The sequence below is a fragment of the Nelumbo nucifera genome, chromosome 4, assembly GCF_055504915.1.
Source record: "Nelumbo nucifera cultivar China Antique chromosome 4, China Antique-T2T, whole genome shotgun sequence".
In the NCBI taxonomy this organism is placed as follows: domain Eukaryota; kingdom Viridiplantae; phylum Streptophyta; class Magnoliopsida; order Proteales; family Nelumbonaceae; genus Nelumbo; species Nelumbo nucifera.
Window position 1 is genome coordinate 30,884,598 of NC_142652.1, and position 17,651 is coordinate 30,902,248.

Below are 17,651 nucleotides of genomic sequence, written 5' to 3' on the forward strand. Positions count from 1 at the left end.
AATGAATAGGCCCTAAAACTCTCTCTCTCTCACTCACTCACTCACTCATTTTTTTTAGGTGATTTAACTATTTATATTATTAACTAATTTTTAAATTCTTATTTATTTATGGGCTGAATTGGGCTTATACCAGCCTTGAAGTATTAGGCCCAAGATTGGCCTTGAGATTTGTGGGCCCAATGCAGGTCCAACCCATGCTGGATTGAAATAATCACCCCTAAGCAAATTCCTTTTGGTTTATTATATTAATGAGGAGAAAGAATAAAAAATAAAAGAATGAAAAATAGTAAATGAATTTTAAGCAATTAAACGAAGTAATTGAGAGGAGAGAGAATTAGTGGAGTAAGTCATTTGAGAAGAGAGAGTTAATGGAATGATTAATGAGGAGAAATAATCAAAGGATTTAGTGAGAAAGAGAAAAGAGAGTTAATGGTGAGTTAATGAGGAGAGATAATCAAATGAGTTAATGAGAAAGAGAAGAGAGAGTTAATGAGGAGAGATAAAAGTCTAATGAGTTAAAGTTAATTAGCTACTTAAGTTATTTTGCTCAATTTTAAAACCAAAAATAAAAAAAACTACAAAATAATTAAATGATAGGGGAAAATGTAGGCATGTAAATTCGAAACCGATTATAAGTAATGATATTCGAATTTGATTCGATATCCGAAAACTTAGGTTCCAATTCAATTTTGATTATTAAGTCAAATATTCAATTTGGTTCAAATTCTATCAATTAATCATTGTAGCATAACCATAAACCATTATCTAAATCACTCTAATCTATTCTATAACAAAATGAACATTCTTTGGCATTCAAAAATCAATTGAAATCTAAACATGTAAAAAGAAAAAAAAGTTCTTACCTCAAAACCAAGAGAAATAGAAAAAAAAGGCAAGGGAGATGGAGGTCGTAGACTTTGTGGGCGGTAGGCCAAGTGCGATAGCAACAATCATGCATTGCACCGGTGCAAGTGCGACGACTGTGGTGGCCAGTGACTAGTACTAGATCACTAGTAATGGTGGACCAGTGGTTGCTTGGATTGGGTGGCAGCTAAGGATAATGGTTTAGAAAAATCAGAAGATGAGAGGCAAGAGAGGAGAGACAGAGGATGTTGGACTGTTGGGCGTTGGCACTCTCGCTGATGGTGGTGTTAGCTTGGGTTGGGCGGCGAAGAAGGGATTGGTGCTTGACTACTGAATCGAGAGAGGAGAGGATGAGAGGCGAGAGAGGAGAGACAGAAGATGAGAGGCAGTGGCCAGTGATTGGTGCTCAACCACTTAGTTACTGACGTTGCCGTAGATGGTTGTGGTTGCTTGGGCAGCAGTGAAAGAAGGGTTAGAGTTTTAAATGCTGAGAAAGTGAGAACGAGAAAGATAAGAAGATAAATTGAGAGTTCAAGACCAAGACTTGAGAATGGGAATTTCTTTTTTTAATTTTTTACCCTCATTAAACTTTAATTAATTTATATATAAAACAGTTGGAATATTTATGGGATCAAATCAATGCATATTTGAATTTGATTGAATAACTTAATCAGTAAGAAAAACATACTCAAATTCGATCGAATATCCGATTCGAATTATTCGAGTTCAATTCGATTATGTTGAATCTCAGATTCAAATATACAGTTTAGAAGCCTAGGAAAAACGAAAGTGACATGGCAAGCCAATTTTAATATATAGATAAGATACAAATTTGAGGAGTGAACATCAAACAAAGGCTATACGTGGAATTGAACTTAAACCTCCTCTACAGAGTATAGACAACAATGGATTTAAAGAGTACAGGTTCAACAGTATTCACTGTGCATGTTTGTAGCAAAGACATTAATCAACAGTCTTCAAGAGCTATCTACTACTATAGAAGAAGGAATGAGAGCCAGAGATGAACCTTAAAGGAATGATAAGTAGAAAGGTCAAGAATTTTGGACGTGCCAGTTGAAAGTATAACGTCGGTGATAGGAGAGAGTTTTGCAAACAAATTGGGGAGGTGATTCTAGTTGGGGATAAGAAATTCCGAATGAGTAGCAGCAACTCACATATGGTTGGAATGTTTCTTCGATCCCGAGTGTCAATCTTTTAGGGAGAGGTCACGAGCATGATAAAATCACATAAGATGTTGATTGGGATAGGATTCAAGGTAAAAAAAAAAATACGAACCATGACTTAAAGCACCGAAAGGAGTATAAGAGCAAAAGTTGGCTAATGTGGAGGAGGAATCAGTGGTGGACTTCAGGTAGGCATGGTTGCAAAGCCAGAACTCTGACCGGAGACTAGGAGAGATTATTGCCAGAACCATCCCAATGGAGGTGGATGATCGTTCACTTGAGGAGACTGGTGCACCAATGTTAGGTCAGATTCTAGAAGAAGAAAGGGGCAAAACTTGCCAGAACCATCCTATCATTGGAGTCAAACAGCGAATGATAGGATGGGTACAACTCCTATGCTGATAAGCTTTGAAGTGGTCATTTCACTAGCAAAAGAAAAAGTGTGAACATTGATCGACTATAGACTTGCCACCGTGGCAAAAGAAACAAGGAGTTGCTGCAAGCCTGAGTAGGACATTTACTGTTGTATTGGTGGAGCGCGGAAGACATGGGTTGCATAAAAAATGGACTCGGACGCATGAGCAAATCCCACTTGGTGCAATTAATAACCAGTACCATCCCCATGAATTAAGTTAGCCGAAGCTAGAATCTAGTCCAACACTGGTGGAAGTAGGAGATATGCAGACAGAATAGTATCAAAGGAAAGAGATTGAGGCAAATCCTCTTTTGATAACCAAGAAAAATGACGTGGCATATCACTGTGGGACAGAGACCTCGATGAACAGTAGTTCAGATCTGGAGCGAAGTAAGAAGCGGTGAAGACTAGCAGACCCGGTTCCCATTGATGAGATAATGGATTCGAACCTCAAGAAAGCAAGAATTTTGGAAGGATGTGAAACCAATGGTGGAGAAGGAATTCTTGAGACACAAGTGGATCTGATGGAGACCTATTCGATTCCAATGGGGGTTGGAGAGGAACGAGCAGCGGAAGGGGATTCTCAATCTGAAGACTCAAAAGGCTCAACGGAGAGTGACCCAATACAGAACTCTAGTTTGCGAATGAGTGAAATTGAAGGAGAACTTGGGGCTGCAGAAGATAGTCAAGGCATGGAGGTACTCCTATCTATAAACTCATTGAGTTGTTTTCCATATTGTAATGCAGTTATGTTATTAGTTCATCTTGCATTGAATTTTTATTGTAATATGAAATTATCAATATTAAAAGGAAAAATGATATCATCAATAAAAAAGATTAATTAAAAGAAAAAAAGGAAGAAAACAAAAAAAATACTCAAAGAATTGATAATAATTCAATTTTAAAAAGTAAGATGGAGATGGTTAAATTGAAAAGATTGAGGAGGAAGGTGCACACTTGGTTCAATGAGAAAGAAGGAACCACTAGTTTTCGGTGGGTGGCTTCCCTTAATCAGCCCCCCAAGGGGTCATGTTAATCCTCATTTGGAACTGCTAGGGGATTGGCTCTCCCTTGACAGTTCAAGCTCTAAAGAGAGTCTGGTTGAAGAAAAAACCAAAAATAACTTTTTTGATGGAGACTAAATGTTCCATTTTGAATTATAAGAAGAAACTAGGTTGGCTAAGGAAGTAGGAGTGTTGAGGTGTGGATGCTAATGGGCTCTTAGGAGGGCTAATGTTGCTCTGGGAGAAAGAGGTAAACCTCTCAATCAAGCTTACTTGTGAAAGACTGATTTTGGCACAAGTTCAAGAAGAGAACGAGGAACTGTGGCACTGCTCCTTTACTTATGGTGAGCCAAATAAGCAATTGATAGACAATTTTCTGGCTTTATGGGAGAATTGTGCTAGAGTAGTCCAAGGGCCTTGGATCTGCATAGGAGATTCCAATTTAATTTTTGATATCCAAGATAAGATGGGGGGGGGGGGGGGTAATATGAAGGTAAGGAAATTGGTTATGAAGAACAAAAGATTTATTAACTCATTAGGGTTGGAACCTATAATAAGCTATGGCCCGAGGTATGTTGGGACCAATAAGAGGGATGGTTTGGGTCATATAAAGGAAAGACTTGATTTAGTCTTAGCCAACAGAAGGTGGAAAGAGAGCTTTGAGGAAGCCAGGGTTCAACACCATCCTTCCCTAGGATCAGATCATTTACCAATTCTCCTAGATACCTGTCCTCCAAAAGAGAAAGCTAGAAAACCTTTCAAATTTGAAAGATTGTGGGCTACTTATGATGAGTGTGAAAAAATTATTAAGGAATCATGGATTGCTATTGAGGGTAAAAACCTTCCGTTCAAGGTGAACATAACTCAGAAAGAGTTGAGAGGAGACCTAAAGAAGTGGAACAAGCAAGTGATTGGGAAAGTGCAGGATAATATACAAGCTCCTTAGCTGGAGTTAAGTATGGAAAGGAAAAAAACTGCAAGTTCTTTCAGTGCATCGAGATTGAAAGAAATATAAGAAGCATTGGACAAAGAGTTCAAGAGGGAGGAAATGTTGTGGGCCAAAAAATCAAGGCAAAACTGGTTAAGACCTGGGGATCAAAATACTAGATATTTCCATTAGGCCACCATTCGTAAAAGAGCAAGGAATAGGATTATCTCCCTTAAGAATGAAAGTGGGGAGTGGTTTGAAGGGCAAGATCAAATGACAAGACTTCTAGTCTCACACTTTGAGGAGGCTTACAAAACAACCAACCCAAGTAATATCGGTAACCTACTAGAGGGCCTCCCAAGGGTAGTGATAGAGGAAGACAATTGGTCACTAGTGGAAGATATAGAGGATGAGGAGGTGAATGAGGCTTTATTTCAGATGCATCCTCAAAAAGCTCTGGGACCTTATGGGTTCCCAAACTTCTTTCAACAATATTGGGACATAGTGAGGAAGTTAGTGATAGGAGCAGTAAAAGAATTTTTCCGGACTGGTACACTTTGCAGGGATATTAACAAAACTTTTATTGCTTTGATCCCAAAGTGTAAAAGACCTAAAACTCCAGGTCAATTCAGTCCTATTAGTCTATGTAATACCATCTACAAAGTTATTTCAAAAATTTTGGTGAACAAATTAAAAACCATCCTACCCAAATTCATCAGCCAAAATCAGAATGCCTCTCTAGAAGATTGATTACAGATAATATTCTTTTAACTCATGAAGTAATTCACTTCATGAGGACCTCTAAGAAAAGGCAAAGCTATATGGCAATTAAATTTGACATGAACAAAGGTTTATGATAGGGTCAAGTGGAATTTTGTGAAATGGGTCTTAAAGGATTTGGGATTGATGGGAAGTTCATTAATTGGACTATGCAATGTATCTCAACATTTTCCTATCAAATCTTGATTAATGGTAACTCTAGTAGAGTAATTAACCATACTAAAGGAATTAGGCAAGGAGATCCCTTATTCCCATATCTCTCTCTGTTTTGTTTGAAGTGTATCTATGACTCTAATCCATTTACAAACTGAAGGAACTTTTTTTGAATCCAAATGAATAGTAACTGCATGCCCTACAATCACTCACCTCTTTTTTTGCGGATGATTCCAACATTTTCTCCAAAGCTAGCATTGCTGATGTAGGATGCATTATGGAGGTTCTGAAGCAACATGGGGAGGTCTCTAGTTAAAAGGTGTATTTTCTAAATCTGAAGTCTTTCTTCAGTCCAAAGTTACACCTCAAATTCCAAAAGATACTTCCCAAAGTGCTAAAAATCAAATCAATAAGTATTCCTTGCTCCTATTTGGGATTGCCTCCTATTACAGGTAAGTACAAAAAAAGACCTTTTTAATTTCTTATTGGACAGGATTGATCAAAAAATAAAAAGTTGGATGATAACAGGATTATCTATGGCTAGAAAGGAGCTGATGGTAAAATCTATTTTAACCTAATCTTGTAAAAGTAAATTTTATGGAGGGTTGGGGTTTCGAGACCCACATGCCTTTAACTTAGCTCTTTTAGCTAAGCTTGCATGAAGGTTCTTAGAAAACAAAATTATCCTGTGGTCCAAAGTAATTGAAGCCAAGTACTTTCGAGGCAAAAGTTTTTCGGAAAAGTACGGACAGGCCCAACGCAGATTTCTGATTTCCACTGCAGAGTTATAAACATTCAAAATGTTAATAACCGACACTCTGTGCACCAATGCCCGTCTTTGAATTGGCATCAATTCCGAGCTGGCACCTGCCCCAACAGTACTTTGGACTTACAAATTCTGACCCTGGGCTGAACCGTCATTCTCCCAAAGTTTTTTGTTAGTTAAAGCCCCTACAAACTGTTATTGGGGATTTAAAAGTCTCCTGGATGGAAGGGATATTATCAAGGAAGGGGCTTGTTGGAAGGTCGTTAATGGACAAGTTGTTAATCCAATTGCAGACCCTTGGATCCCAGATATTTCCTTTTTAAGCCTTATGGTCCTCATCTTCCCGCCATGACGGGTAGAAAAATTAGGGATTCGATTGACCCAATATCCAAAACATGGAAGAGTGAGGTGGTTTCCATTTGGAGAATTTTTAACTAGAAAGATTTGCTCCTTAGAGCTCCCCATAAATGAAGGAGCGGACAAGCCCATGTGGAGTCTTTGACCCTACAAGTAAATTTTCTATAAAATCCGCTTATCACATGGTTATACAAAAATCAGATCAAAAAAATTCTATTAATTCGAATCAGGCTATTTTGCACCCTAGTAAATGGAAGAAATTGTGGGCCTTGAATATTCCCCCCAAGTTGAAGTCCTTTGTGTGGAGATGTTGTCTTGACAGTCTAGTAGTAAATCAGGTCCTAGCTGACAGAAATGTGATGAAACAAGATAACATATGCCCGTTATGCAAGAAGGAGCCTGGAAGTCTGAACAGGAAATTAAAAGAATAATTCTGGGGTGGACTCTCATTTATAGCATTTTCTGTTTTTCTTATGTGGTGTATTTGGAAAGCTCGGAATGCATTTATTTTCAATGATGCAACTCCTAATGCAGGTTTATCTGTTATTATTGCTAATTATAGGTGGATGAAGGAAGTGATGAAAGCTTCCCTTCCCGAATCAACCGCCTCTTCCACTAGTTCTCACCAGAATGAATTTGTGGTTCGATGGATCATGGATACCACCCTTGGGATCTGTAATTTAATTTAATATTGATGGAAGCTATTCAGCAGCAGGACGAAGTGGTTATGGTTTTTTGTTCCAAAATGCTGTAGCTTCCTTTCTTTTTGGTAGATGTGGTATCTGCAAACTGGTTTCTCCCTTGTATGCTGAAGTATTTGCATGCAATCAAGCAATGCTGTTATGCTGCTAAGAATTTAGGTTTTGTGAACTTAATTTTGGAAAGTGACAATCAGACTATTTTTAAGGTGTTGGAAGCTACACCTTTCGATATCAACACTCAAGTGTGGATATCTACAGTCTGATCTTAGTTGGGTTTTCCTTTAGCTTCGTGCAAAGAAAAGCCAACAAGTCTGCTCATCTATTGGCAGCCAAAGGAGCAGCTTGGTTGGAAGGCAGTTGGTCTTGCTCCCCTTCCTGGCTGTTATCTCAACTCTCAGAGGATTCTTCTTTGTAGTTTAGTTTCTTTCCTGCTGTTTTCTCTCTGTTAATTTGGTCTATGTTGCTTCGGTTAGTTCTGTGTTTTCTGTTGTTTCTACCCAAAAAAAATTATTCAAAACTGTTTTCTTTATGGGAGAATTAAATTAGCCACTTTATTCATTAAAATACTGTTTTGATGAGCCTGTTTACTACAATATTTTAATGAACAAAAACTGTAGGGCAACGGTTACAGATGGTTAATATTGTTACTGCAATCCTCCATTGAATCGTATCAAGATCCATGATGATCCCTACAATAGAACCCTCCATTTTTCAAATTCTAAAAGCATCCAGGCCCACCACTTGTATTGTCAATTAAGTCCACCTAACATAAAACGAGAGTAGAGGAGCAACTTGGGTCGGGTTGGGTTGAAAATGTATTAAATTTTTAATGGGCCCCAACCCTAACCCTAATACAAACCCGATGTAATTGAAATGAATGGGTTGAAATTTGAAAACTCTTAAAGAGTGTTTGGAAGTCTGTAGTTGGACTAATGCATTGCATAAACTTGCCACATCAGCATTTATGGTTTAATGGTCATTCTGTTTATGCAGAAACAAAAATGCAACAAAGTGCCTGAAATTTAGGAGATATTTTACATTTAAAAAAAAAAAAATGTTTACTGGAGGGTAGTGGGGGACATTGTAATAAGACCCTTTCTGAGTTATCGTATGCCACATTGAAAAGTGAAGAAACAGAACCATTTTCTAGTAAAATACTTTAAACTCACCACAGCATTGTTTCTTACCAAAAGGGATTTTGGCAGATATGCTTCTTAAATGCAGAATCGGGTTGTGTGGACGTGCAGCATTGGGTTGTGTACTTGTGTTTGGGTGGGGTGGGGGCACAGCATCCTTAATTATGGCCCACCTCTTCCAATAAACAATCAGAGCACCACCACAAAAGAGGGCCCTACAATTTCCAAGTTATGGGTCCTACACTGGTTGTGGATCTTGTGTTCTCAAGATGCATTGCTCTTTGGCACTTGGATGATGGATCCGAATCCGAATAAAAACCCCCAAAAAACATCTTCTGAGAGTCAAGTAGTCAACTATTAACCACCAGTCACCAGACAAACACCCTTCCTCGCGATATAACACAACACCTGTGTGTGTTTTCCGACGGGTCCAGACTGTCCGGTGGGGAGGCTGTAGCCCGTAGGTGGTGGACCTCAGCAGAAACAAAGGCTGTGAGCGCAGCCAACCAAAAGCCTAGAACGGGGTTCGGCGCCCGCCTGTCCGGGGCCACCACTGGCCACTCGGCGTCTACATCGTGGCATTTCTGTTAATACCGCGAGCAGATGAGATTCATAATTCATTCTTGCTGTGGAAGCCACTGTCATCTCATCTGTATGCGCTCAGAGGAGCTTTAGGAGAGAGAGAGAGAAAGAGAAAGGAGGTTTTGAGTGTTTCCGACCGAGTGCAGAGCGTTGCAGGTGGCAGTAATGATGGATTCACACACAAACACCTTAACACCGTATCTTTGCGTGCTGCCCCAAAACTAAAAAAAACCAAATAACCCAAAAGACGCGAAACCTATTTCCTCTCCCTCTCTCTCTCACTCTGAAGTCTAAACAGAAACAGTCTTCTCTTTTACGGATACACCTTCATGGAAAGAAGCGATAAACAAAAAAACCTATCTATAGTAATTCACAGTAAATGTTACAGTCTGCCACTTTGTATAAAACCGTCAGATTAGAATAACTGTACTCCAACAACGTCTGGTAGCTGCGTGACATGAGGGAGAGAGAGACCATCAGACCAGTTTGTTGAGAGTTGAGACCCAGATGACTGTGGTTCGGGAACTGTGAATCAAAAGCCAAAGAAAATGAGAAAAAAAATCCTACTTTTTGAAAAACTGAGAGGAGAAAAGGAAATGGGGTGATAATCGATAACCCACAACTTTTAAAAGCAGGGAAGTAGTCCTGGCAAAAAGTTCATTCAATCCGCGAACCCGACCCATTCCAACCCGAAAAATTTTCGGGTTAGGGTCTCATATTTTAACTATCCGAATGTGAAAATGATCCGACCCGATAAAAGATTGGGTTGGGTTGAGTCATAAGTCAAGGGTCAACCCATTGACCTGATTGTCAAGTCTAATTGGAATTATTTATGCATTGTTAGAAGTTTTTATTCTTTAATTTTTTCTATTTAGTCTTTATTTTTTATTGTTTATTCTTTAAATTCTTAAATGTTCAAGTTTTTTATTTTATATTTGGAATTTTAAAGTTAATTTTTTAATTTTGATATTTTTTATATAATTTTTCTTTATTTTTTGAGTTTCAATTATTTTTTGGAATGACCTGAATTGATCCATGGGTCAATTCTAACCCGAACATTTAGGGTTAAGGTCTAACATTTGACAACCCAACCCAAAATTCAACCCGAAGTACCTTGACCCAACCCGAACCCGATCCACCCAACCCAATTGCCAGGTTTACAGGGAAGCGATCCCACTGGCACTGCACTGAGTAAGCCATGGGACCTCTGTCGTGTTAACTTTTTATTGGCTAAAATGCCCAACCTTATTTTTCCGATCCAAAGAGTGATGCAAATCATGGGAATTATTGGGGTTTCTACAGCGTGACCGCTCCCGCCTGAACATCTCTCTCTCTAGTCTCTACCTATTCATCTTCATTCTTCTAATCTTCCAGAAAAAAAAAAAAAAAAAAAAAGGGGTCGCCGTGGAAGCAATTGAGAGGTCAGTCTAAGACTGAGACTCCTGAGCAGACCAGACCGCCTTTCTCGTGCTCCCCCGGTAAGTAGGTGGGCCCCACGCCTCCCACAGTCACGGGGCGCACACACACAGTCACACTAGAATCCATCATCAGTTGGTTATTTCTCGTCTCATCTGGTGTTGGTATTATGATATATATATATATATATATATAATATATTATTTCTTCCTCTTCAAGTCTTCATCAGTCTTCTCTTTTTTCTTCTTCTTCTTCTTTCTTCAGTCAGAAGACTTTCATCACCCGCTTTTGGCTTCGCATCTATCGCCTTCAATGTCTCTTTTATCGTTCTTCTAACCTCATTCTAGGCTTCAGCCTTCGGGGAGTGTTTGGGTCATGCCCAGTTCTAGTAGTGTGTAGTGATGAGCATCCCAAAGCGTCACCAGTTTGCACCAAAAGTCTCAGACTGCTCACCTCTGATACGAATCCCGGCCGTTGTGTACTTGAGGCGTTCTTTGGCTCTCCTTTATAGGCCTGCTTACTATGTAGCTCTGGACCTATATAACTGGGTTTCCTTGTTTAGCTTTTGATACCAAGGCAGCGATGGAACACGTGGCTAATTTTGTGTACGTCCCTGATCATTCACCTCACTTTGGATGTTTTCCCAGGTTAAGAGTCTGGCTTAGGTTAGGTTAAAATCAAACCCCAATCCCACCATCCATCACAATCATCCGCAGCCTGAACACTAACATAGACAGTGATACTGCAATGGACCAAAGGGTCTCAGACAAGATATCCCATGACCCATGTCCCATCTAGTGGTTCGAGTGAATGATTCTTGAACTATGACTAAAGGGAGAGTTGTCAAAGTGTCCCATCCTAAACCTAAAACTGAAATCAAAGACACTAATTCCCATTGTTGTTTTTAGACTCCACACTGTTCAAATTCTTGGCCAACTCCAAACCATGTCCCGGGATACACATGATCAGCACCACACATCTAGGCTGTAGAAAAGTGGGTCAGTCCAGTCCAGGTGGGTCCCTCGTCTCTCTGCCCAACTGGGTTCCCTTTCCCTCTCACCCTCTCATCAGTGTTTTAGATGTGTATGTGGTCTAATCTAATATTGCCATTAACATCAACCGGGGCTGTGTGTGACTGTGTGGTCTAATCTAATATTGCTATTAACATCAACCGGGGTGGATCCTCTGATCCTCTCTCTCTCATGCCTTGTTATTGGTTGTATTAATAGTACGCTTAACATCTTTTCTTTCCATTTTAGAGGGTAACAACAAGAAGGCAAAAAGAAAAACAGAAAGTTGTACATGGCTTCAACCATAAAGCGACAACCTAAGCCTTAATGCTTGTGCCTTGTTTTTCTTCCTGTCGCTTTCATGCTTTGGATTTCTAAACTACTGAATGAAATGCTAATATGTATTCTTTTAAATTAATGGTTGAAATGCTCTCTTAATTCCTTAATAAATGCAGCTTAAAGAACAGTTTGGGTTTTCAATTATAATTGAACAGTGAGGCTTCACCGCATCTAGCACCCAAGATATAACGAGAGGTGGTTTTCTACTGAGTGCACTGCCTAAAGCTGATATCATAAACTAAAAGGTGTGCATAGTTTTAAATGCCAAGGCCTTTCACAGTGTTTTTGGAAACTGGAGTTGACTGCGTGGTCGGACCAGCTTTAATTGGAACTGAGATTTTACCGACCTGGTTCACCTATCCAATGGAATCTTTTTGAGAACCAAATAGAACCAACAAACCGGACATTTTGACCAAGGAATTCACACCAAATTCCCAGTCTGGTGTTTTGTTTTGATGCTAAATTAATTTTCTACTGTCCAACTGCTTTGAAGTTGAACTAAATCAATTCCGTCAAAAGCATTAGCTTTAAATGCAAAGCGCCTTAAATGGTTTGCCAGGTGGTGCAAAACAATTGGGTAATTTGTATCATCTTTCCTTTATCTAGAGTTAAATTGCTTTTGTCAATTGATCTTATTCTTATGGTTTGATTGGTTTCTTACCAAAGTAAAAGCAAAAAGTACTTTTTCTTTTTTATTGTAAAAGATACAAAACCCATCAAGCAAATTTATGTATAAACCATGAGAAAGGACAAGAAAAGATCAGAGGGAGGAGCAGAGGACAATTTTCCTCATTATTATTATTATTATTTTTTTTAATACACAATGGATAACTGGTTGTTTTCCATTACAAAGCAAGTATCGGAAATTTGGTTTCCAAAAGAGCCAACCCAAGTTGTTTCCAATGGAAGGGGCATACTGCAATACTCAAAAAGCAACGCTAATGTACAGCCCCACCTTTGTCACCACGTTGAACAACAAGATGGCTGGAAATCATATTGAGGAGTAGTAACTTTTCAGTGAAAAGTTGAAATCATGCAAAAAGAAACCATTGGTTATAAAAATGGAATGAAAATAAGAAAATCAACTTTGTCAATTTTTGTGTATTGAACATTTGAACCATAGGCATGCATCATCTTTCCAACAAGACTATGGCAAGATGCTAGCTCTACCATTGAAACTTGGCTCCAAAACTAGTTTCTTTTCTGTTGATTTTTGTTGTTTTGGTAAAGGTTAATTCTAAGTTTCTTTTTTGATTCCTTTGTTTGGGATTTTAGAAAAGGCAAAACTTAAATTTTTTCATGAAAAGCAAAAGAGAAAAAAGTCAAAAACAAAATGTACTTGTAGATAAAGTTGAATTCGGAAACAATTCATCACAGTGACAATGCTTTTGTGAGTTTTGAAGTGAAGGGTGTAACCTGGGATTTGGGGGGGTTCAACAGTGGAGTCTAATTGGGTATTTTGCATGTAGTTTTTAAGAAATTCCACCTGGCAATTCTTCTTTTCTCCTTTTTTTTTTCTTTTTTGTAAATTCATACCTGTGGAAGCTTTTCATTATGAAGTAATGAACCAAACAATGTGATCTTTTTTTTTGGGTGGGGACTCTATGCAATGTAACTAGGGCTGGGCTACCTCTAACCACCAAAATTAGCATGGGAAGGCCCTATATAGTAGAGCTTGATGGGTCCTTATCTGTTCTTGTTTTCCTTTTCCCCTTTCTTAAAAAAAGGCATATTAACTCTCAATTCCATTAACTTTTGCTAACTTGTGACACTTCTCTAATGAAATCACTTCTAAGCGACCTGATGTCCCCAAGATGAGTTCACATTGGTCCAGATTACTTCAACCAATCAGATTAAAATGTGGACAGGCCACGTGTCCTCTACCCTTCTGCCTCAGAGCTTTTGTTTTTTTTTGGTGGGTTAATAGAGAAAGAGGGTTTCAACATTTCTAATGACTGAGCAACTAACATTTCTAATCCATGCTCTGAAGTAGTTAATTCTTTACATATGTAGGAAAAAGAAAAATTGGAAATGAGGGATAAGTTAATAACAGCTGGTTTGTAGGAATGGAGGAGGAGAAAGTATGAAACATTATAGGACATGTAAATGCTTCCGAATTAGGAGAATTTGAATGAGAAATAATCATTGAACCACAAACAAAATGGCAAAACGAGATTCATGTACCCAATCTCATATAGTTGGTGTAAAGTTTAGATGATGATGATGATGAAAGAAAAAATATATCGTTTTTTTTTTTTTGAAGAAAGAGAAAATATGTCGTAACTGGAACCATTATGATGCCATATGATATAATTATATATGCCATTAATCTTTGATCTTTTATTTATTGATTAAGAGTTACTTTTTAAGCTAGTCCTTTGATTTTTTTTTTTTTTTTCTGAATTACACCTGAAAAATGAGGACATAGGATTATATCGACCAAGATCAATGAAAGCCCAACAAGAAGCTGATCAACCTCTAACAAATGTCCAATTCACTACTAGACTGGAACTGAAGCAAAAGCAGGGGAGATTGGGCCGATAGAGTATATTGCATTTTTTCATCAATGAGCTACGTACAATGTTGACCTGTCTCTACTCAAATCTCTAAGGTAAGAGAGAAGGGTCTTGTCGCAAGGGGGGCAAGGAGGCAAGGGGTCGTCAGGTTTGCAGATTTAACTTCAAATTGGTCGAGACTGACTCGGGTTGTCAAAGAAACAATTGAAATGACCAAACTGTGCAAGGTCCAAGCTCAAAAATGGTGTTACTCGATCCAAATTATACTACAAGTTCTGAATCTGAATTAATGGTTTAAACTTAATGTTTTTTTTTTGTTTGGATTAAAGACTATTTCATATATTGTTGTGTTGGCACTACGGTCTATTTCCAAAACAATAGTCCCCCGAGTCACAGTTGGTACTCAGGCCGGCCTGGCCTGGTCCAGTTGGTACGATATGGTTCCGATTCATGCGGTCTGATTCGGTGTTAGAAGAGAAGAAAGATGGGAAGAGCAAACCTTGAGGCTGTATTTGGTTTGAAGGAAAATGTAGGGAAAGGAAGTGAAAGGCAGGAAAATTATACATGATTTGTAAAGATTTTCTTACATTTTCCTTCATTTCCTTACTTTTTCCTTCAAACCAAACATAGCTATGACTGAGAAGTGAGACTGTCAAGTTTGAGGAGTAGAGGTGAATGAATACTTGAATGATAGAGAAATGAAGAAGGGTTACGTTGGAGTTGCAGGGTTGCAGCTTTGAAAAGATATCGAGTCTCGCGAGAAAATGGGGTACATGTGACAATGGGGCAGGGATAGAAGTAAGACTGTCAAGTCACTGTTCTTTCTTTATTATTTAATTATTATTTATTCAGTATTTAACGTCAAATCACATCATTTCAGACACCTCCCTACCCCACCTACATCTCTCAACCCCATCCTCTCTAACGTTTCTTTCTCCTCACTTTCAACCCTTTTTCCTTTTCCTGTAAATTACCTTCCCCTCTTCTGCTTGCCCGTTTCTGTTTGTTTCTGAGTTTTTTCTTTTTTCTGTTTTTGGTGTTAGTTGTATTATTCTTTATTTTAATCTCTTTCTTTTTTAACTCTTTAAACCCATGTGGGTTTGTTGCTGCTGAGAACAGCGCAAGGGAAGAAAAATCTGTTGAAGAAACTCCTCATGCGCCCCTTTTTACCGCTACCACATTAGTTTTTTTTCTTCTTTTCTCTTTTTGTGCAGAGAGATCTTTCATTCCAAACGGCACTGAAGAAATGACTAAAGATGAAGACTTTAAGCTCCTCAAGATCCAGGTCTCTCTCTCTCTCTCTCTCTCTCTCTCTCATACTGAATACTCTTTCTTTGGGCTTTTTTTTAATCTAAATGACAAAGGTTATCTGTGGTCTTTTCTCACAAAAAAATTCTCTTTGTTTGTTGGGTTTGTTTCTCTCGATCTCCTACAGACTTGTGTTCTCAAAGTAAACATACATTGCGATGGATGCAAGCAGAAAGTGAAGAAACTCCTTCAGAGAATTGAAGGTACTCACTCACTTTCTCATTGTTGTAAGATTTGAATCTTTGTTTTTGTTGTCATATTAGTGGGTTTTACCGGAAACTGTGAATGCTGCTATTGGTTGTTCCTTGTTCCTTTCTTTTGCTACCGAGGAAAGGAATTTATTAAAGCTCTGAAAGCTAGTGCCAGTTATTCCCTTCTTAGCTATGGAGGAGGCTAACTCTGTATCTTTATATGCGCATTGGGTGGTAATAGATTAATCGTTACTCAATGTTGAATGAGAAAGGCAAGGACTTAACTAAAGCTCTGAAAGCTAGTGTCGGTTGTTCCCTTTTTAGCCATGGAGACTAGGATCTGTATATGTTCAGTGAGGGTCACAGAGAGAGAGAGAGAGGGAGGCTCTGTAGATCCTTTCCCCCAGTTATTCTGATATGATTACTATAAGATAGTGGAAGCCTATTCATTATAGATTGGTTTTAGCTTAAGAAGTGGGAAGTTCTGGAGATTTATACCATAGTGGCCACTATTTTCTCTAAAATCGTGAAAAGCATCCGTTGTAGATTGCTCTGTTGTGAAGCTAGAGAGCAGGGGTTTTTTCTTCTCCTGAAAGCTTCTGGAGGGAGAACAGTAGTAATTCTTTAATCTTCTGTTTCACTGTTTATCTACTTTGTCGGTATAAATTTGTTTACTATTTTCTTGTGCTTTTTTTTTTTTCCTTCAGGTGTTTACACAGTAAACATAGATGCAGAGCAACAGAAGGTCACAGTTTCGGGCAGTGTAGATTCTGCTACTTTGATCAAGAAGTTGGTCAAATCCGGTAAACATGCAGAACTTTGGTCTGCAAAATCCAATCAAAACCAGAAACAACAGCAGCAACAATCTCATGGCGCCAAGGATAACAAAACCAACAATGACCAAAAGCAAGGTCTAATCAAGGGGCTCCAAGCCTTCAAAAACCAGCAGAAATTCCCCACATTTGGCCCCGAATATGATGAATTTGACTGCTCTGATGAAGATGAAGATGAAGATGAAGATGAATTGCGGTTCATCCGAGATAAGATCGGTCATCTGGGTCTTCTCAGGCAGCAAGCAAATCAGGGAAACAATGCCAAGAAAGGAGATGGTGGTGTTCCTGTCAACAACAATGGGAAGTTGAATAATGGTGGAAATGGGAACGCTGGCAAGAAAGCTGGGGGCGGTGGTGGGGGAGGGAACCCTACCCAGAATATGGGCATGAAAGCTGCCACTGGAATTGATCAGAAGAACATGGGAGCTACAAAAATGAACAATGTCCCTCTAGGCGGAGGAAATGCCACTGCTGGTAAGGCAAATGACATCAATACAATGTTGAATCTATCAGGATTTCATGGCCAAGGTGCAGGTATTGGTGGCCTTGGAGGCAATGGATTGGGGATTCAAGCCCAGGCAAACAATGGGCTTCAAGGGTCTTCTTCAGGGTTCCCAGGTGTTGGTGGCGGGTTTGCTACAGGTGGGCAGCATCTATCACCCATGATGATGGCTAATATGCAAGGATACCAACAATTCCAAAATCCCTCTTCTGTGATGAACATGAACATGCAGAACAGACATAATATCAACAATATGATGATGAATGAAAGTAGGTACATGCAACCCCAGATGATGTATCATAGATCTCCCATCATCCCTCCCAACACTGGTTATTATTATAATTATGACTACAGTCATGCCCCACACCCTGGCTTTTATCCTGAAAACAGGGGTGATCACTCAGCAGCATATACGTTCAATGATGAATACGCTAACAGCTGTGCAGTTATGTAAAGATTCAAAAAAGAACGGGTTTATGGGCAAGAAGTAGAGACAGGGCGAGGTTTATCTGTTTTACTTGAATTATTATTAGCTTTTGTAATGTGGTGGACGTTGGCCTTGTAATGGGTGGGGTTAGATTGGATGTCTCTGTATTGCTGAGTGGTGAATCTTTCTTGGGTTTTTATGTCTAGTTGTTAAAAAGGATGTTCTTATTTCCTTCTGAA

General features: G+C 38.9%; 2 protein-coding genes across 2 annotated transcripts; both read left to right on the forward strand.

Moving 5' to 3' along the window:
• Positions 1-2,649: 2,649 nt before the first annotated feature.
• Positions 2,650-7,644, forward strand: LOC104587782 (uncharacterized). The gene is made up of 2 exons (XM_010245505.3): positions 2,650-3,161; positions 7,014-7,644. Exons 1-2 carry the CDS (start codon positions 2,901-2,903, stop codon positions 7,068-7,070), a joined length of 318 nt encoding a protein of 105 aa, XP_010243807.1. The 5' UTR covers positions 2,650-2,900; the 3' UTR covers positions 7,071-7,644.
• Positions 7,645-14,848: 7,204 nt separating this feature from the next.
• LOC104587783 (uncharacterized) lies at positions 14,849-17,651 on the forward strand. Its single transcript, XM_010245506.3, has 3 exons — positions 14,849-15,436; positions 15,587-15,662; positions 16,358-17,651. Exons 1-3 carry the CDS (start codon positions 15,398-15,400, stop codon positions 17,437-17,439), a joined length of 1,197 nt encoding a protein of 398 aa, XP_010243808.1. The 5' UTR covers positions 14,849-15,397; the 3' UTR covers positions 17,440-17,651.